Below are 21721 nucleotides of genomic sequence, written 5' to 3'. Positions count from 1 at the left end.
CTTTGTAGCCTTGAGTGGAGCCAAGTCTCCTGCTCACTCCGTGGCCGCAGCCATTTTTGTTGGGGTTTACTTATCTCCTATAATTGAAACTTTGTACCCTTGAGTGGAGGCCTGGGCTGGCCAGGGTGTGCGGAAATCTTGGCTTCCTCCATCACCGGGGGCAACCCTAGCCTCCTGCTCTCTCCGTGGCCGCAGCCATCTTGGTTGGGTTAATTTGCATACTTGCTCCTGATTGGCTGGTGGGCGAGGCTTGTGGGTGTAGCAGAGTGGTGGTTAATTTGCATATCACTCTTTTATTAGCTAGGATTATTATTAAAGATGGACATAAGGTTTAAAAAGGAGATGCCACCAAGGAGGAATCGCTGAACGACCCGGAGGTGGCATGCTCCTTGACTCTGTCTCGACCACGGGTGCCTCACTGAGCCCTGTGCTTACAGCAATGCTCCTCTCCTTGAGTCTCACTGTGAGCCCCCCAAATCCCTGAAGTCTCAGGTGTGAAGTGCCCACAGGTCTGCGGCTGGAAGAAGGGCTGGGAAAGGCTGCTCTTTGCTTTCTGAGTGATAATCTAGGTTTTTACAGAGTTTACTTGTAGAAAACATGCTGTGCGTAGAAAATACTTTAAAACAATTGAAGGCTGTGTCTGTGATATTCCTAGCAGTGCCGATACTCCAGTTCCTACAATTAGCTGCAGGATAATTAAGAATAATAAGTTTCTCCTTTACATGACACACAGTTATTTGCTACAGACCATAAAGAGGAAGAGAGTAGGAAAAAGTGATTCATGTTTTCAATATCATTTAGATTTCTTTCTTTTCAGAAAGTGTAACAGCCTGTAAATTCTAACTACATTAACTGTCATAAGGAAAGAAAAGAGAAAAGAAACTATAAATTAAACCTTCATATCTTTGTTTTCATATTAGTGTGCAAATAACAGTTTCCACTTAAAAAATGTTAGTTAATAAATTCCTTTGTATAATACATTTCTAATGTATACACAGACTTTTTTAAGTTATTATTTTTTAATGTATCTCTATTGTTGACAATATTACATAAGTCCTCTTTCTTTCCCATTGACCCCCTCCTCCCCACTTCCATCCTCTCCCCAAGCCCTCATCACACTACTTTCTGTGTCCATGACTTATGCATATATGTATGCATATAAGTTCTTTTGTTAATCTTCCCCCTTCCCCACCTTCTACCCTCACCTTCCTTCTGAGACTTGTCAGTCTATCCCATGTCTCTCTGTCTCTGGATCTATTTTGTTCATCAGTTTATTCTGTTCATTAGACTCCACATATGAGTGAGATCATGTGATACTTGTCTGTCTCTGACAGGCGTATTTCGCTTAGCATAATACTCTCCAGGTCCCTCCATGCTGTCTCAAAGGGTAAGAGATCCTTCTTTTTTACAGCTGCATAGCATTCCATGGTACACAGACTTTTTAAGAGTATGTCTTTGTCAGGAAACATTTTCTTCTGGATGCTCACTAATCATTTCAATTACTAGATCACTGATGCCCATTTTCAAAATACAAATGTCACAATTATAGTAACTTATACAATCATATTTACTACAACCATATAGCAGTGATTTATGAGTTATTTTCACATATATTACATATATCCACTTATAATTTATTTTAGCACTTATAATAAATTCTATTTATTAACTAGTCATTTTCAATATTTTTCCTGGGTTTTCAAAAATTAGAATTATATTGTCTACAAGTAATAATAATTAAGATTTTTAAAATATCATAGCTCCTCTTTCTGTTTCCTGTCTTACATAGACTAGGGCCTCCAGAACAATCCTAAACACACAGTAATATTAGAAATTTTTTGTTCTTAATTTTAATGAAAATGCCTCCAAATTTTCAGTTTTGAAAAAGTCAGCTTTAATTAAATCCTAGTGGTCAGCAGAGAACACACAGCATAGCAAATGATCAATATAGATTTCCTGTATAAATGCTATAATAAAAATAATAATGTTAATCTTTCTTTCCAGAAGATGGTTTTGGCCCACTATGTTTTCATATCACAACCAGCAATGTTGCTCATTAATGGTTAAAAAATACTAAGCAACCTTAAGTTTAAGAAAATCACCCCTGTCATAAATCTGACCAATTATCTGGAAAAAAACAATAGGGAGAAAAGTATGGCTCAGAGACCGCAGAAGTTAAAGCAACGGGTCTGAGGCTGGGAGGCCTGCAGTGGTGTGAGTGCCAGGGCACGAAATCTCCCTGGAACACCCGGAAACCAGGCACCTGGCGGAGCTCAAAGGTGCCCCCAGGAAAGACGCAGCCTCTGTGTCCAGTCCATGGCATGTGCCCACACAGCCACAGTGTGAAGTGACCACAGAACATACTCTGACACAGGAAAACTGCCTGCAGGCGGCTAGCAAATGAAATGATAAAGGGCAACTGGATTAAACGTGCAGCTTGAAAAAGAATGCCGATAAAGTCCAAATACATGTTTATTTTGAAGACATGACTGGATCTTCCTGCGGCTTCACTTGCTCTTCTGTAAGATGAAGATGGCATGTATTTCTATGACGGTAGTGAATATTACATGAGAATATGTGAACAAGAGAGCCAGCAAACAGACGCACCGGGGAGGCACACATGAATAACAGGTGTTATTTATATTATCAACTACCTAATATGCTGGATATAAAGACACAGAAAGCCCGGTGTGCGCTATGCTTTCTTCTAATAAGGATTACGGTCTATAGGTAGGACAGAGGGGGAAAAAGAAAATATAGCTGCTTTAGGATAAAGAATCATGGGTTAATTTTTTAGTGAAAATTAAATTGAGAGAAATTGCTCATTTTTTCTGTACTTTGCTTTATTCTGTCCTTTTCCCCAGTGAAAAGAAAGTAACACACACCTCTCTAGTACCTCTGTTACCTCCCCAGCAAGTGGGGGCGGAAATGTCCAATCTTTTACAGGCATTGTATAGATTCCCCACTGACACCGCGAACAACACACCACAGGATAAAGGGCGAAATTCAGAGGTGACTCAAACGTATCTTTTCCCCTTTTGCCTCCCAACGCAGTGTTTCTCTCACTGAATGAGGTGACTTCAGCCCTGGCTACAAGCCCATTTGTCAAGCGGCTGCAGCCTCCTTATCTCACACAGTCACCGCCCTTGAAAGAGTGGCCCCGTCACCTCCGCGCAGATGAGGAAGCTTTAACCGCAGATCTCTCTGTGGCTGGAAGTGAGCAGGACCGTCTCAATCTGAGGCAGCTCCCTGCAATCTGTGTCTCCTACGGGCGCTGACACTAGCTCATGTTATCTTCAGATGTTTGTGCATACGAAACAGATGCTGATGCGCCTAAGAGCACCTTAGGAATAGAATGCAATTGGCACCGCGGACAGGATTACCATGGTGTAGGGATACCGATCACCACACGCCCTTCTCCAGAGGGCGGGGGGCTGGCGGCTGCTTCCAGGGCAGCGTGGACAGCTCCCTTCATGAACTCAGCCCAGCAAGACTGAGCAGCCTCTGCACGCAGGCTTCAAAACACCAACCGACCCCACCTTCACAGACCTACACAAACATAAAGGGCGGCGGAGCGGACTTCTGGGCGCTGGACTCCTGCTACCCGGTGCCAGGAGCCAGCGCTGCGCCGCCTGCTGAGTCCGCTGGATCCAGACCCGACCAGAGCCTCTGGCGAAGGGCGTCCCGGCTGCAGGAAACCAGAGTCCCCAGCTGCCGGCTTGGTCACGAGCGGTTACACCGCCCACTGAGGCGAGCCGTATTTAGAGCAGCATTTAGACACACAAGCACTCCATAAACAGTGTTATTGTTCTTCGGTATAGTAATCCACGATCATTATTGGACGAGAAAATAGAAAGAGAACGTAAATTATCCTCATGTCCATTTCGGAATACTTACGGGTTTGATTAAATAGAAAATTGTGGAAATGGAGCTAAAGTTTAAATATGGAAAGAAGGGTAGCGATTTCTGACCGATTTTCCATTTCTATGCGGAGAAGTGAGGAGCGATGCAGGCCCTGCGGAGGGTGCGGTGCAGGGCCGGGACCAGGCGCCGGGAGCCGGGGGCACTCCAGGCCTCACACTCACAAGCCGTGAACCTCAGAGGCCGTGCGACTCCTCCAACACAGACAGGGTGACCCCCTGGCAGCTGCTCCCGAGAGTCACTGCGGGGCCCTGCACTCGGCACACATTCCACGGTCCCTCGGCTCCCGGCGAAGCCAGTGATGAGGGCAAGTCCTTAAGGGGCAGAACCCGTTACGCACGCAGAGAGAGACTCAGGCCTTCAAATACCCGAAGGGCCGGTAAACACTCGGCTCGCCCTCTCCTTGAACCATCGCCGGGAGCGCGGCACGGAGCGCTGGTCTAACATTCCGGAGCTCCTGCTCACATCTGCACGCACCTGCTTGTGACCTGTTTGCTTCCACATGAAAGCAACGAGCTGTCCAGAAATCTATCCGTAAATTATGCCGAATTAACACACAACCGTCGGTCTGCAAGCCCCCGGCCACTCGATGCGAAGCCCCTCCATTATCCAGGCAATCACCCCGCTGGCGTGTAAGGGGAGGCAGCGCGGTCTAACCGGCATCGTCCACGCTGAACACTGCCCCGAACGCCAGCCGTCCTGACCCTGCCACTTTAAAGGTGATCTGCACACGTTTTTAACGTTTAATATTCATTCAGTCAACAAATATTTAATGAGTGTCTTTACGATCCCTGTTCTCATGGAATTTATTTTCTGATGGAAGAAGACAGACACCATAAAATGAACAGAGAGAGGGACACAAGGGTAGGTGGGAAGAACTTAGCAGAGAGTGATTAAAAGAGAGTTAAAATGGTCATAAAACACACCGTGACTGGGTCACTAATTCAAGGTGTAGTCATTTTAGACCTGGTGACATTTAAGCTAAAGTCTGAGGAAGGAACTTATCCTTCCTGGACATCCATCTCCTTTTCTTTTTTAAATCCTCACGGGAGGATATTTTCCCCAATGCTTTCATTTTTTAGAGAGAGCGTTAAAGGGGGGCAGGAGGGGGTAAGGGGGAGAGGGAGGAAGAGAGACACAGAGAGAGAAACATTGATGGGAGAGAGAAACATCAACTGGCTGCCTCCTGCGTGTGCCCCAACCTGGTCCAGGAAAACCCTAAGCCACAGGTTCCTTTTTACATACAAACACAGGGAAATATACTGAGGTGACGGGGTATGGAAGTTCTTTAAGGAATCATCAGTATTTTGGCCCACATTTTTCATGCACCAGTTAACTAGAAAATTACAAAACCTGAAAAACTCAGATAAATTGCACCCAGGGGATTAACACACTAAATGCACCCCGCCCCCTCCTCTACCAGCCCCCCCGACACCCCAAGCTGGGGCACATTTCCGGAACAGAGATGAAGGCCTCTCAAGCTGTGGAAAATGAGGGCCTCTGAATTTTTAATTCTGTTAACTCATCATTAGAAAACTAGGAATGCCATCTCTCTGAGACCATAGAGCAGCAGACTCGGTGTTAATTTTGCAGGAGCTGGCCTGTTTCCCGGCAACACACGGATTTGTGGGGCCACTACTCTGGGCACCTCAGGGACAATTAAAAGTTAAATCCCTCTTTGATGGTTGCAACGTTGGCCAGAGGATCCCCAGCCACAGAAAAGGCAGCAGCGCCTCATTTTCTGGTCCCCGAACGTGGCAAGATCGTCATCCATCCTTATTTTCACTCCGAGAACCCATCGCCATCCTCACGTTCCCGCTGAGCATGCAGAGGGGCCAGGCAGACATGAGACCTGAGCACCCGGGAGGCCGACACTGTGGGGTCTCGGGGGTCTGGAATGCGAAGATGAAGACACAGTGTGTGGGGAGAAGTGACAGCGGAGGCACGCCTCCCCAGCTCCTCCAGTGACTGAAAAGGTCAGGGACGGTTCCAGAGGAAAGATGAGCGAGGCAGTGGAAGGAAGGATGGTGTGAGACACTAAGATCTGGTGCGGTCACTACGCTGCGTCTGTCCAGGGACAGGAGAGAGGAGAGGGCCCAAGTCCCTGGGCGGAGCAGGAGAGAAGTGAACCGGCTCAGCTGCCACTGCGCTTCCGTTCAGCCCTGCATCTCCCCGGGCCGGGGAGCCCCCATCCTTAACCAACACTGGGGAGGCCCTGCCCGTATCTCAGGAAGAGAAACACGGCCCATGCGTGTGAGCACGAAGCCGGCTACCCTGCACAGGCAGTCAGCCGTCTGGGAAAAGGCGAGGACTCTGCACAATGTCACCCCCAAGCAGCCGGACGGAGGAGCACCCTGAGTTGGGCTGGCTGCTTACCTGGAGGCAGTGTACAGTGAGCACCAAACGACCTCGGACTGTGACCGGGAAAACATTCCCAAGCAGCGCCCGCTCCTCACCTGCTTCTGGGGCCACGCGGCCTTGAGGATGGCTTCCGTCCGGAAGAACACCAGGAGCCTGCCGTCCTCCTCGCTCAGGTCAAACGACTGTCCCAGAACCTGCAGCGCGTGCACGCGGGGCCTCACAGGCCGCGAGTCATCGGCACAGAAAGGCCGCAGCCACTCCAGCAGGTCCTCGGGGGACACCAGCTCCTCCCTGCGGGGCAAGGGCAAGGGTCAGATAAGTCCTTCCCTCTCCGGTAATCAAATGCGGTGACTGACCTAAACACTGGTTTCTTGGGTGACTGTATTTCTTCTTTTTTTTTTTTTTAAATATATTTTATTGATTTTTTACAGAGAGGAAGGGAGAGGGATAGAGAGTTAGAAACATCAATGAGAGAGAAATATCGATCAGCCGCCTCCTGCACACCCCCTACTGGGGATGTGCCTGCAACCAAGGTACATGCCCTTGACCGGAATCGAACCTGGGACCCTTCAGTCCGCAGGTGGACGCTTTATCCACTGAGCCAAACCGGTCAGGGAGGGTGACTGTATTTCTTGAGAGCGAAACGTTAGTTTTCAATGGCTTACAGCAAACCACGTTAGCTACTTAAAAACTATGTAAATAAATATGGTTTTTAAACAGCACCATATTAAATTGAGTTATCTAAAGCTGATAAAAATAACCATTAATCAATATGGCCTTAGCTACTCTGTTTCTCATGCAAAGTTTAGTAAGTAGTATGCTTATTTCAACGAACGATAATCATTGTGTCAGGCATCACTCCAGGAATTTTATATAAACTATTACTATTGGCAATAACTATGCAAAGCCAGTATGACACGTTCCATTTTATTTTATTTTTCCCACTTTTACTAATACATAGCTGACATGTAATGTTGTATTAGTCTAACATAATGATTTGATATTTGTATATATTGCAAAATGATCACCATAAATTTAGCTAAATCCACATAACCTGACATAGTTACAAATTTTTTTCTTTTTTTTTAATTTATCATTGGAAGTATTACAGATGTCCCTTTTCCTGCCCCCACTGTGCTGAGGGTTAAAAGTTATGACTTTGTCTTTCTTCATCTCTCTTTTTTAAGCCAAAAAATATATATATATCTCTGAAGCTTTTTTTGTGAAAAAGCCTTTGTAATTGAAATAAAAAGTAAGACCTTGCTCTCTATATCCACTCCCTAATGTCTTCCTCTTTGGAACCCGAAGCTTAAAAGCTAGTCCGTATGCAAGACCCACAGTGGATTCCTGTGTGTATCTGGCTGGAAACTCACTAAGAAAAACACCGCCCTCTCATCTCCTTGTGACGTCCCCAGTGGGCGAGCCTGGGAAGCCCCAGCGGGAGGGGCTTAGCGCAGAGCCTGCGAAGGTCCCTTTCACGCCCTTCATCAAGGAGGCCAGGCCAGGGCAGCAGGACCTGAGAGTGGCGCTGACCGCCCTGGGGAGCTGCCAGTCAGCCCTGACTGAGGGCGTGTGGAAAGGCAGGACACCTCCTCCGGGAGGCGCTCCGTGCTGTGCTCCGCTGAATCCGCAGCTGCCTCCTCCTCTAACACTCAGATTCCCTAGACCAGGCCTGAGGGCACCCCGGGGCGTCCTGCGCTGACTCCCCAGCAGTGTAAACCGCTCCCCGTGCCTCACTTTCTGCACAGCTCTCCCCACGCTACAGCAGCGTCACCAGGGCCGGGGCAGGCTGGCCGCCCTGCGAGGCTCTGAGCTCTGAGCTCCTCGGGTGGGAGGTTAGTCCTACCCATAGTCAGCTCCTCGTGACTTCCCAGCGCACGGCACCCAGTAAACACGCAGAAAGCAAATAAATGTCACATGAGAGTGAAAGGCCTGAATCAGCCACCACTGGAGGTTCCTGACCCCCCAAGGGCCCACGAGCAGCAGTCTGGAGAAGCTGTGCAAGGTCAAGTGCAAGGTCAAAGGCGGAAAAGCAGAGGCCCAGCTCGCAGTGTCTCCCACACTCACCTACGTGGCTCATCCTATACTCTTTCACCCAGACCTCGGGCACGGGGCAAGGCGTGGAAATATGCCATCGAGGCATCTGGGTGCCAAGTTGTGACTGTGAGCCAGACTGGAGCCTGGTTCTAGTCCCAGGTCTGACCTGGGAAAAGTCAATTTCCCTCTCTGAGCTTCTAGCTAGCCTCACCTGAACATGGCAGCAACATATGCAGCCATCAAAAATAGTAATCATTAAATCTATAAGGATAAAGACGTTATAACAGCAAGCAAATGCCATGAAATATGCATGTTTATAAATCTTGATCAACACGATATAAAAATGCATCTGTACCTGAACAATACCGGCATAGAAGTTAATATGCAAGCAAGAACTATATTACCGAATGGAACTATTGGGAGTTTTCTCAAACACTTCATTATTATTAAACTAGAGGCCTGGTGCATGAATTCGTGCATGGGTGTGGTCCCTCGGCCTGGCTGGCCATCGGGGCCAATCAGGGCCGGCCGGCCAGGGGGAGGGACCGAGAGAGGCTGGCCAGCCACGGGAGCTTGGCTGTGGGAGCGCACTGACCACCAGGGGGCAGCTCCTGCATTGAGCGTCTGCCCCCCAGTGGTCAATGCACGTCATAGCTAACGTCCAGTCGTCCGGTCATACGGTCGCTTAGGCTTTTAAATATACAGATCATATTTCCCATTAAAAAAGGAAAACTGGGACAAGGCCTTCCAGGGTCGACATGGAGATCAGACGTAGGAGAGATCTTTGTAAACTCAGGCAGTATCTAACTATTCATTCATTGTTGCCGCTATTCCTATCACTGCCATTCCATGCAGATGAGAAATTCTTTCTAAAAACGGCATTAGAGACACATACCTTCTAGATTTATACAACGTGAATATGCTTAGTCCTCAGACAAGACAGATCTAGCATACAGAAAGCTTTTTAAAAAACAATGTAACATATACTCTAGGAATTTCCCAGAGAGCCCTCTCCCCTGCTTCCCTAGGAGGAAGGTGAGGAGACGAGGCTCTCTCAGCAAACAAGGCTCAGGGCAGGCGGTGAGCAGAGCTGACGGGGTACATGCAGCTGGGAAAGCCGTGTGTGCACCTGCAGAAACACTCTAAGTTCTGCAAAAAGCTCTCAGCTCTTCCTCTCAGAAACGCCTCTAATCAGTGCTTGGTCTTGGAAGCGTCACACACACTACATGTGATTCTGAGGCTCTGAGGAAGGCACTGAGTGAGGCCGCCAGCCTGATCCAGTCTTACCCCTTGTCCACGCTGGCACGGACGGCTGCCACGACGCCTTCCAGGACTTGGAGCGGGTCCCGGGGCCCACCGAGGTCGGCACCGCCTCCACTGTGGGGGGAGAGAGGAACAGTGAGAAGAGGCCTCAGACGCAGCTCGGCCTCCACACTCAGATACCCCAGGTGGGCGCACAGCACCTGCAGCTCGGCCTTGGTGGGTCTGCAGTCTGCAAACGTACGGAGCCCTGCCCTACACGCAAGGACGTGAAAAGAACACTTCTTCCCGGAAGGAACTCACAGTCTAATACAGGTGTGTTTTCCTATCAAGAGGATAAAAAACCCTACTTGCATTCTGTCATTCAAAAAGCATTCCATGGACATAAAATACCCAAGCTATTTCCAACATTAAATATGTAGTAATCACCCCATTCTCCAGTAGGTCTCTTTACTCATATTTCCAGGGTACTCAGCAGAGATCAGGCACTGCTACGTTTTACATATACCCTGCCATTCCACAATCCCAACGGCCCATGACACAGGCACTATTACTACGCCCAGCGTACCGTTGTGTAAGTCTGAAACTCCAGTGAATCCTGAAAACGCATCAGAGGAAGAAGACGTTTTAGATGAGTTTTCTGAATAGTTTAAGTTATATGATTTAAGTCAACTGCTGGATTCAGTTATTTTCATGCATGTTATTTTATGCCTGTCACATTTTACTAACTTCCTCAAAGGTAACTGTTATGGATATTGTCAATGGGAGTTTCTTTCCCTGTAGGAAGAGGTGGCTGAACTCCTAATATCCCCTTTTCCTTCCACTGCTAAAGACTTATTTCACACCTATGGACTGTCTTAAGTGTGTAAGTATAACATTTATGAGATCAGCCCAAATCAAAGCTTCAGTAGCAGAACTGGTGCAGCGAAGGAGGTTACAAGTAAAACGTCAGAATTTTTTTCAGGTAAAAATATCTTTAACTATTAATGAAAATGTGCAATTTTTAGGAAATAAACTAAATTCATAAAGCATGAATGGTTCAAAATTTTTATTTTCGTGAGCTTCCTGTAAAACCTTGATTTAAGAAACAATAAAAAAATAACTCTGAATCACAAGGTACAAAATGTGGCAAATAAGTACCTCTCATCATTTGCAAGAGGGAAGTGGTTCTATAACCACCACCACCACTAAAGCCAATGTTAATAATAAAACAAGGCTTTATTAACTTGGCATTTATTCTTTCTAAAAAACGTTACACTTTCTCTCTCTCTCTCTCTCCTCTCTCTCTCTCTCTCTCTCTCTCTCTCTCTCTCTCTCTCTCTCTCTCTCTCCATATAAAATCGCCAGCTACCTCAGAGCACTCCGGTGAAAATTGCATGAAGCTGGGGTAATTAAACTGATAAAGGCTCATTTGATTTCAGTTCAGCTGCTGGAAACTGACATGCATTTAATCAAAAAGTTCCTCAAGAGCAATACAGAATTACAAAGAACGCTTAAAAGGAGAACGAATTAAGCACAACTAAATCTTTTAGCCTAACTGCATTATTCACACAAAGCACTCGGTGACTCATTATTTTCTTAGCTTAACTCGCCTCTGTTCTAACCCTCTGGATGCATTCCTATAAAGACACCAGCGTATCAATACAAAGCTAGAATTTCTCGATTGTGAGTTGTTTGGTTTTTAATTGTGGTTTTTTTTTTTGCCATCATTTCAGGTAAATCATGTCCTAAGACACTTCACAGAAGTCTAACTTCTTCGGAATGTGATTAACCGGGCCTTGGGAACGTCCTAAGGATCTCTGGGAACCATTTCCCACAGCTACTCAGAGGGGCACTGGGAAAGGCGAGATCTGCACGTGCACCCTGAGGTCCCATGCGGCCTGACACCTGGCTGTTCACATGCCATTTGGGACTTTGCCCTGTTTCAAGACTAACTGGGAGGGAGGGCGTGTGGAACCAGAAGTTAGCCACTTCCTTGACATGTTACACACAACACCAACAACGCAACGTTCTCCTGGTTCTCTAGTCTCAAGACACAGGACTTGGGGAAATCTAATCATCTGCCTCTCACTTCTGTACAGCACTTCACAGGTCAATGGGAGGCTGTGCGTGCATGGTGATGTTTTATCTTTCCAACAGCCATGAACCGAGCACTGTCACCGGCAGTGTCTCAACTCAGGTTTTCCTCGACGTCTCCCGTATCGCTCACCTCAGTGCAGAAATGATTTTCATCACGGCACTCCGTACTATGTCCTTGGGCGAGAGGTCAAGGGGGCCCACGGCGACCGCCAGCAGCTGCTGAATCATCGCCAGAGGCTGACCGTCCAAACACATGGCCACGGCTTGATCGTGAAGTTTCCCTTTTTCTGACCGGGAGAGATCGTAGAGCTGACTGTATTTCCGCAGTATTTCCTGAAAAAAACGAAAAATAAATGAAGTGGTATTCAACATCTAAACAGCCCATAGAAAGTAAATGTCTACGTGTACACAGTGAAGCTTTTAGAAGGTTCTCCGAGCAAATACAGGGCAACCTGGTAACTTTCAGTCCGGCCTCCTTGAAACAAACGGCTGTTTTGTTAATGACCCTCTTGGCCCAACACACTGCTCTGCCCACTGAGACCATGCATGTTTCAAGGAGGGTAGTGACAATTCTCCGATTTGAATATAATGTATTTGCTTAAATAAATAAGACAAGTAATTTAAAAACTTTAAATTTTTAATCAAAATTGTTCTACTAGTAAGTACAGACCAGAACAGCCAACGTTTACCCTAGCTCTTGTAATTGTGGGTCACAGCTGGGACAGGCAGTGGGCTCCCCATCTCCCTCTCACCGTTACTTCATGCCGTGCATCACACGGGCTAACAGGTCTGAGAAACACAAGCTGAAGTGAAACTGTTACCACACTTCTGAATTCTCCCCATTATCTTCTCCGTGAGGGGTTTGCGCTTATAAGTCTCAGACGGATTTTGAAGGTTTCCGGTCGTTCATTATCTGAATTCCTCTCCTCTGGCTAACTGTTCTAGTTAGGATTTTCCTCTACAAGCTAAGAATACAATGCTTAATAAACATGTAAGAGCTAAGAAAAATAAACCATGGGATCAGTGGCCACTCACAGGTTCATTTACTATTGCACTAAAGTTTAATTTAAAAAAATGTGCACATCTAAACATTGTCTTCACCTATATGTACTTACTGATCTGTCAACTTTTCAGTTATGGGAAAGAACATCTAAAAACCCCGGGCTGTTCCGTGTGACCATCCAGACAAACGCTCTGAAGGCCACCAGGGCTTTCTCATGCAGCCCTGGCACACTGGGCCTCACGCCTGGCCGTGGGCAGCCCTGGCACACTGGGCCTCCTGCCTCTCCGTGGGCAGCCCTGGCACACTGGGCCTCACGCCTGGCCGTGGGCAGCCCTGGCACACTGGGCCTCACGCCTGGCCGTGGGCAGCCCTGGCACACTGGGCCTCACGCCTGGCCGTGGGCAGCCCTGGCACACTGGGCCTCACACCTCTCCGTGGGCAGCCCTGGCACACCGGGCCTCATGCCTGGCCATGAGCAGCCCTGGCACACTGGGCCTCATGCCTCTCCGTGGGCAGCCCTGGCACACTGGGCCTCCTGCCTCTCCGTGGGCAGCCCTGGCACACTGGGCCTCCTGCCTCTCCGTGGGCAGCCCTGGCACACTGGGCCTCACGCCTCTCCGTGGGCAGCCCTGGCACACTGGGCCTCCTGCCTCTCCATGGGCAGCCCCGGCACACTGGGCCTCATGCCTGGCCGTGGGCAGCCCTGGCACACTGGGCCTCCTGCCTCTCCGTGGGCAGCCCCGGCACACTGGGCCTCATGCCTGGCCGTGGGCAGCCCCGGCACACTGGGCCTCATGCCTGGCCGTGGGCAGCCCTGGCACACTGGGCCTCACGCCTCTCCGTGGGCAGCCCTGGCACACTGGGCCTCACGCCTGGCCGTGGGCAGCCCTGGCACACCGGGCCTCCTGCCTCCCAGTGGGCAGCCCTGGCACACTGGGCCTCCTGCCTCTCCGTGGGCAGCCCGGGCACACTGGGCCTCACGCCTCTCCGTGGGCAGCCCGGGCACACTGGGCCTCATGCCTGGCCGTGGGCAGGGGCTCCTAACCTCATGAGTGCTTTCTAAGACACCACAAGGGTCTCAACTAGAAACCAATGGGGATCAATTTCACTATCAAACTAATTGATATCAATAATAAAGTTATACTGAAAACATAGAATACAAAAACAGAATGAATACACTCAATTTAAAAAAAAACCTACTGCAACAGGCAGGGTGGTGATTTCTGAATTTTTCTGAAAATTCAGGGGGAAACCTACCATTATTCAGCAGAGCTCAGAGCTGCCGGCTAGAAGCGGGCGTCCAACCAGGGCCCCCCTTCCTCAGCCTGGCGGCTATCTACTCACCTCCTTCCTCTCAGGTTATCAGTAGGGTGAAGGGGCCTAAAATCCTTTTAAAAGAAGTGAAAACTGAGTTGACTATCAAGTGATAAAGAAGAGGTGAGAGAGAAAGGCTCGAGGACCATTTTCAAGGACATCTGCACGGTGGAAACCCTACCAGAACTACTGATGTAGCTTTCGAGGGTAAATGAAAGAAAATGCTGACATTAGCCGGGCAGTTGAGCTTCCGGAAGACGTGTTCATTTCATTACCTGCTCACTGTTCTGCAGAGAAACAATGAAGCTGTGGCTCAGGGTGTCCAGGTGAGCGAGGGATTTCTCCAGATGACTCAAGGTGTCCGCGTAGGTCACCTTAGAGTCCCCAGCTTCCGGCACGTCCTCTTCCGAATTTCTTTTCCGCGGCTTCTCAATAAAATGTTTCACTGTCTTAATGGCCTTGTTCGTCATCTCCGTGCGTACTTCCACAGACAGCTTTACAAAAAGGAAGGAACGACAGTGAGACAAACCAGCCCTGCGCTACTGGCTCTGGTGTGTTTAATAAGGCATTCGGGAGACAGAGAGAGCAGAGGTGAAATTTTACTCTATCCAGTGAGTAGGGCTTTTGTTATCCTAGATTTTCTTCTGTGAAGAAGACAAAAACAGTGAAATATCATTTGCACTGTTAAACCAGCAAAAAGAGATTTTTTTTACATGAGTCTTTTCTTTTAATATATTTTTATTATTGGCAAGTCCTCTGCTCCAACATCTAAGAACACAGTCCACCCCCCTTCATGCATGTACACTGTCTGCTCAGCGTGTTCGGTGGACCATGCAGGAGTCTGTGCTTTCTAGAACTTGCTATTGGCCACAGGAGGTGAGTGCATATTTTCAGAGTTTACATTTTTTTTAATCTCATCACTAGTTTCATCAGGAAAGTTTTTTTCCTTATTTTTAATGGTATTTAAAAATAACTAAATAACCTAACACTTATCAAGGATATACCAGGTGTCCTCAAACTACGGCCCGCGGGCCACATGCGGCCCGCCGAGGACATTTATCCAGCCCGCCGGGTGCCGCTGCCTGTCCTGCTTAGCAGCCGACTTGTCCCGGGCCCGCAGTGCTCATAGGAATTTGTTCATAGTTTTTTTTTTAAACTATAGTCCGGCCCTCCAACGGTCTGAGGGACAGTGAACTGGCCCCCTGTTTAAAAAGTTTGAGGACCCCTGGAAACAAATGCAACCCTAAGTTAATTTTCCTGATGAGATAGGACCTCTAAGACGCCAAATAATATTAGGACAAAGATACAAGGGCTTTTATTTCACTGGGCATTTCATTCCACTGGGCATGTGAGCTTTTCACCTCTTAACTTTGTAGAAACAGGTTTACTGCTGAAGGACGTGAGGGTGATTTAAGAAGTATAAGTTTAACACTGAGTTTACACTTAGTAAACTTATTTTTTATAAATTCTTCTATGATAGAACAAGCAAGAAGTAAAAGAGAAAAAGATGGACCAAAATAGCAATTTCTTCACTAACTCTCACAAGGTACTTTTATTCTTAGCCGTCTTTTTTTGCGAAATCCACAGAATGAACGTGTCACTCATGTGCATCATTACCATAATAACCAATCAAAGATTTGAAACTATTCCCTGACAGCACTTTGTAACTGCTATTCAAAAAAACGTGGATTTTGAAAGATAAGTGACTAAATTGTACTATTGCTCAATAAATAGATAATGAACATCAATTTTCCAGGCCCTGGAAAAATGAGATAAAAATGTAAGCCAGGCTTTAGGAAATCACATTTAGTATAGGAAATGAGATGGCGGGGGGGGAGGGGATGGAATTGAGGAGTCAGCCATGACATCGGCACATCTCCTTGGGTCTACCTTCAAGATACACCCAGACTCCACCCAATTCCCATCCCTTCGCTGACACCCCTCAGCCCCAAGCCACCATCGCCTCTCGCAATGTATTCCAAGGGTGCTCGCTGGCCTCCCGACATGGACAACGTGGATGTGGCAGAGAGCTAATCACCACACACACATGCAGACTCCACTACATCTACCCAACCCCTTGGCACTGGGGTGAGCCACATTCCAGCCCACGGCATCTGAACTGAAGTGACGTGTCATGCCTGAGCCACTGCGATCCACAACCCGCATGCACTGCTGTCCCGTCTCCTTCTGTCCCAGCCACGGCCACTGGGGAGGGTGCGGGTCCCAGACGGTAGAGCGTCCATCGGCTTGGACCCTACGTGACTGTGGTTTAGAGCTCTCTGCCCTCTCTCACCGGAACAGGAGCGTGAGGGAGCATGCACGTTTGCTGTGTTAAATGAAACGACAGTGATGGGGGTGAACTGGCCCCTCCAGCATTACCTAGCAGCAGAATGACATTTCACAAACGTGACGCCACTCCTCTGCGCACATCTGCTTAGTGCTTCCAGTCACTAAGAATAAAAGCCAGTCTCCGATGCCTACAGGACCTGCTCTGCCTCACCGGCCTGTCTCACCTCCACCCCTTTCTCCACACTGTCCCTCCACTCCCAGCACCCTGGCCTCCTGGCCTCCCTCAGCGCCCTTCCACCTGCTGGTCCCCTGACTGAAAATCCTCCCAAGAACCCTCCTGGCTGGCCCGTGCTGCCCTCGGGGCATTCTCCTGACCCGGTGTTAGCCTCTTTTCTAGTTAAATATATTCTTATTGATTTCAGAGAGGAAGGGAGAGGGAGAGAGAGAAGCATCAAAGATGAGACAGAATCACGGATCAGCTGTCTCCTGTAGACACCCCACTGGGGATCGAGCCTGCAACTCAAGCATATGCCCTGACCAGGAAACGAACCATGACCTACCAGTTCACGGGTCAAAGCTCAACCACTGAGCCACGCTGCTGGGCTCGGTGTTAGTTTCTTCCTTCACAGCTGACACACTGAGCTTCTACCTGCTACTGTCTGTCACTGTTATCTTTGCAGAACCCAGAACAGTGGCTCCTACATAATGAATGCCCAATGTGTTGAATGTATGGTGGCCAGATGACAACATTTAAGGGCAGAAGAGCAAAAGCAGAGCCGCGGAGGTGGGAGCTCAGGTGTATGCAGGACCCCCGCGAGCACTGCATTCAGACAGAGCAGGGCTGTGCGGGTCTCTGCTGCACGTTCTTGTGGTTGTTGGGCTGGTTGTTTTTCACGATGCCTTAGGCCAGTGGTTCTCAACCTTCCTGATGCCGCGGCCCTGTAACACAGTTCTTCGTGTGGTGGTGACCCCCAACCATAACATTATTTTCGTTGCTACTTCATAACTGTAATTTTGCTACTGTTAATGAATCGTCATGTAAATATCTGTGTTTTCCGATGGTCTTAGGCCAGGGGTCCTCAAACTTTTTAAACAGGGGGCCAGTTCACTGTCCCTCAGACCATTGGAGGGCTGGACTATAGTTTAAAAAAAAAAAAACTATGAACAAATTCCTATGCGCACTGCGGGCCCGGGACGAGTCAGCTGCTAAGCAGGACAGGCAGCGGCCCCCGGCGGGCCGGATACATGTCCTCGGCGGGCCGCATGTGGCCCGCGGGCCGTAGTATGAGGACGCCTGGCTTAGGCAACCCTGCTAGCGGTTCTCAACCTGTGGGTCGCGACCATAATGGTTAGTTTCATCGTGACCCACAGGTTGACAACCGCTAGCAGGGTCGCCTAAGACCATCGGAAAACACAGATATTTACATGACGATTCACAACAGTATCAAAAGTAGCAACGAAAATAATGTTATGGTTGGGGGTCACCACCACACGAGGAGCTGTGTTAAAGGGTCACGGCATTAGGAAGGTTGAGAACCACTGCGAAGACCTAACACCCAGTCCCAGCTAAGGGCTGTGAGAGAACGGGCCTGGCCTGAACTTGACCTGTAGGCCGTAGTTCACCAGCCCCTGAGCTTCAATACTGAGAATCGACAGTTGGAGATGAACTGAGAATAAGCTGTGAGTGGCCTTGGCGCCCGGCTGGCCACACAACCTGCACTCGGGGAATGCAGACGCCACCGAAGGAGGCTGCACACGGAGGACCATGACATGCCGTGTCGCGCTCGGTCCCCATTTAAAAGCACTCTGGAGAAGCTTCCTCCAGAGAAATACAGGAAGCTGCAGGTTCCGAGGGGGAGGGTCATCCTTGCTCAAGCCTCCCTTCGTGGGTCCTTCCAGATCAGTTCCGAGTTCACCCTCGGGACGCCGTCGCCCCTGACATGGTCTCTGCCAGGCACACGCCTCTCCCACTCCGTGCTCTCCCGAATCCAAGAACAGGTCACACTGCATTCAACTTGTCTGCTAATGTGTGTCTTCCGGACCAAACAACGAGCCCCTTCAGGGCAGAAGCTGTGCTTCCTAGGTCTCTGCATCGCTGGCACCTCACACGACCTCTAACCCATCGCAGACCAACGGGGACATCACTGGCACCTCACATGACGTCTTAACCCATCACAGACCAACGGGGACATCACTGCACCTCACACGACCTCTAACCCATCGCAGACCAACGGGGACATCACTGGCACCTCACATGACGTCTTAACCCATCACAGACCAACGGGGACATCACTGCACCTCACACGACCTCTAACCCATCGCAGACCAACGGGGACATCACTGGCACCTCACATGATGTCTAACCCATCGCAGACCAACGGGGACATCACTGGCACCTCACACGACGTCTAACCCATCGCAGACCAACGGGGACATCACTGGCACCTCACATGATGTCTAACCCATCGCAGACCAACGGGGACATCACTGGCACCTCACATGACGTCTTAACCCATCGCAGACCAACGGGGACATCACTGGCACCTCACATGACGTCTAACCCATCGCAGACCAACGGGGACATCACTGCACCTCACACGACCTCTAACCCATCGCAGACCAACGGGGACATCACTGCACCTCACACGACGTCTAACCCATCGCAGACCAACGGGGACATCACTGGCACCTCACACGACGTCTTAACCCATCACAGACCAACGGGGACATCACTGCACCTCACACGACCTCTAACCCATCGCAGACCAACGGGGACATCGCTGGCACCTCACACGACGTCTAGCCCATCGCAGACCAACGGGGACATCACTGGCACCTCACACGACGTCTAGCACATTGGAGACCAACAGGAAGTAGCTGCTGAGCATTGATCAACTCTGATCAACGACACGTGAAAGACCCTCCAAGAGGCAATGAAATGACACGTGCTGACATGTCCCTAGAAACATGTGTTCAGACTGTGCCGGAAGACTCCGATTCACTCTGCAAAACCCTGTTCCTGGCCGAGGGCTCCACGAGACTAAAACTGGGAAAGGACATTTTAAAGGACTTTAAACAAAAAAAACAAAAAACTGGGGCCAGATGTATGCCATCGGGACACAGCCAGTCCATGCTAATCACAGAGCAAGAGGCACAAAGACATTAAACTAGCGATGACTTTCAGTTCATTCATTCTATAGACAACGTCCCGAGTGGGTGCTGCACGCTGGGTGCCTCGGGCCGCGTGCTGGGCACACAGGCAGCACCGGATCAGGCCCCCGCCCCGAGGTGTGTCCAAGTCTGGCTGGAAACGCGGAGAAGCATGATCCTCATAAACCTACCCCAGGGTCAGGACGGGATGCCGTGGAGGGTCCCGAGAGGCGCCCTTGTCCCGATGGACAGGTTGTAAAGGAGGCTACGTGTCAGGAGAGTCCTCGGGAGTGAGTGGGCTTTCAGACAAGGGAAGAGGGAAGAATGCCTAGGGGTCACCCGGCCTGGGAGGAAAGGGCTTGGCTGGGACACAGAGGGCAAGTAAAGGCCACCAGAGAGGAGGACGAAACCAGCAGCGGTGCCCACGGGAGGGGCCTGCAGGTGCTTCATCATCCTCACGCCGGGAAGCCTGACAGAAAGGAGCTGAAGCAGGAGCCTGCCGCCTTTGGCGCGACTGTTGTCGGGGCACGGCGTGATTTAAATCCGCACGGCCATGCGCATCACGGGCAGGCGCCCCAAGGCTGATCAGTCTCGTGAAGCAGGCACTTGTCCTTTTTCCTTTTGGAAATGAGCGTCGCATGGCTCTGAAGACAAGGCTGAGATTGAGGAGCGGCAGGGGGCCTGAGAGAACCAGCTGCTACCCGCAGAGCCAGGTGGGAAACGGGGGTTGGCAGGCTGCTTACTCCGTGATAGCAACGACGCAGGACAATGGGCAAATCAAGAGCAAAATTATCTTATTCACATATTTCCACATCAGTGTCACTCTGAGACGGAAAACAATTTCTGTGATTAATAAAGGATGGCTGGAGAGCCACTCGATTTGGTCTCCATTTAAAACCTCGCAGGACTTTTTCATCTTTCCCCCCTTCAAGCACAAACACCCCACCCCTCGCCACATGCTAGGCCTGCTACCGGCACAGGGATACAAAGGTAAATCAACACACACCCCCTACCTGTGAAGATATACATCCCAACGGGGAAGCCAAACACAACAATACATATTCGTAAAACGCAGCCGAAGTGTAAGTATGTGGGTGCACCTAGAAAAATGTCTGGCCCAACCAGCGTGGCCCAGTGGTTGAGCATCCACCTATGAGCCAGGAGGTCACGGTTCGATTCCCGGTCAGGGCACATGCCCAGGTTGCGGGCTCAGTCCCAGTGTGGGGCGTGCAGGAGGCAGATGATCAATGATTCTCTCTCATCGATGTTTCTCTCTCTCTCCCTCTCTCAAATCCATTTAAAAAGAAAAATATGTACCTTGGAAAAAAGGCCAGCAAGTGTGCACAAAGGTGGGGCAGCCCACCAAGATGTGAAGGCTGCGCAAGTACTCCTGGGAGGAAGGGGCGGGGCGGGCTCCAGGCAGAGGGGGCAGCTCAATGCTGTGAGCCTCCATCTTCCAGCGTGCAAACACCCAGGGGGATCACATGCGCCCTAAACAGTGGTCACTGCCGCAGGGGGTTCTGAGGGCAGAGCAGCAGCTAACACCACGTTCGGGGGAAGAGGAAGAATTGTTCCTAAAAGAGATCACAATATCCCAGGACTCTGACCCCACAGCTCCTCCTGAACCTCGCTGCCAGGGAAAGGTCAACACTCCCCCCTGCTCTGGGGGTGGGGTGGGGGGGGAGAGGCGTGGGGGGCACGGCCAGCAGGTGTGCTCAGGCAGGGCTGTCCTGCGGGGGCTGGGGTCACTGCGGGGCATGCTGGGAAACCACACGTTCTCCTTTAGGGGCCAGGTCTTCCACCTGGGGTGTGTGCGCCACCCTCACACACAAAGGCTTTTCGAAGGGTACACAGGTGCAGACGGGTTTAAGGCACTGGTTTCTGAATTTTCGCCTTCCCCGACTTCGCTTTCCTAACACTGACCTTCCCGAGTCAGAGTGTCCACTTCCCTTCACCGCAGGCCTGCATCACTGACCCAGGAGGCCTGCCCACAGTCTCCCCGGATCCCACTGGGACACACCGTCCTGGAGTCCAAAAAGCTCCAGAATGCCAAACAGAGGGACCATTCAGAACACTGGTGTGTGAAAGGGTTCCAGCAACCGGAGGCTAAATTTCCTTATGCATGTCACACAGTCCCAATTATTTATTCTCGACAAAATTTATGGAGAATCTAATTGAGTTGTCAGCTGATAAGTCATTAAAAATCGTTTTTAACAACAGATCACTGTGTTGAATTTTGGGTGATAGCTTGGAGGGCATTCAAGGAAATGAGTGGCACTGCTATGACATCACTCCTTACCCATCCAC

At 49.6% G+C, this 21721-nt stretch overlaps 1 protein-coding gene across 1 annotated transcript in view; it reads right to left on the bottom strand.

Annotated features, from left to right (window-relative positions):
* Positions 1–21721, bottom strand: part of NBAS (NBAS subunit of NRZ tethering complex) — a 211088-nt gene that overhangs the window by 13204 nt on the left and 176163 nt on the right. Inside the window, exons 45-48 of the mRNA XM_080683646.1 lie at positions 14251–14469; positions 11789–11991; positions 9607–9696; positions 6378–6573 (exon numbers count right to left, since the gene is read on the bottom strand). Of these exons, the coding sequence (XP_080539772.1) occupies positions 6378–6573; positions 9607–9696; positions 11789–11991; positions 14251–14469 (708 nt within the window). The remainder of the gene's footprint in view (positions 1–6377; positions 6574–9606; positions 9697–11788; positions 11992–14250; positions 14470–21721) is intronic.

The sequence above is a fragment of the Plecotus auritus genome (genome assembly GCF_963455305.1).
Source record: "Plecotus auritus genome assembly, chromosome: 8".
Classification (NCBI taxonomy): domain Eukaryota; kingdom Metazoa; phylum Chordata; class Mammalia; order Chiroptera; family Vespertilionidae; genus Plecotus; species Plecotus auritus.
The sequence above is the reverse complement of the archived record's forward strand: the minus strand, read 5'-3'. Positions and strand labels throughout refer to the sequence as shown.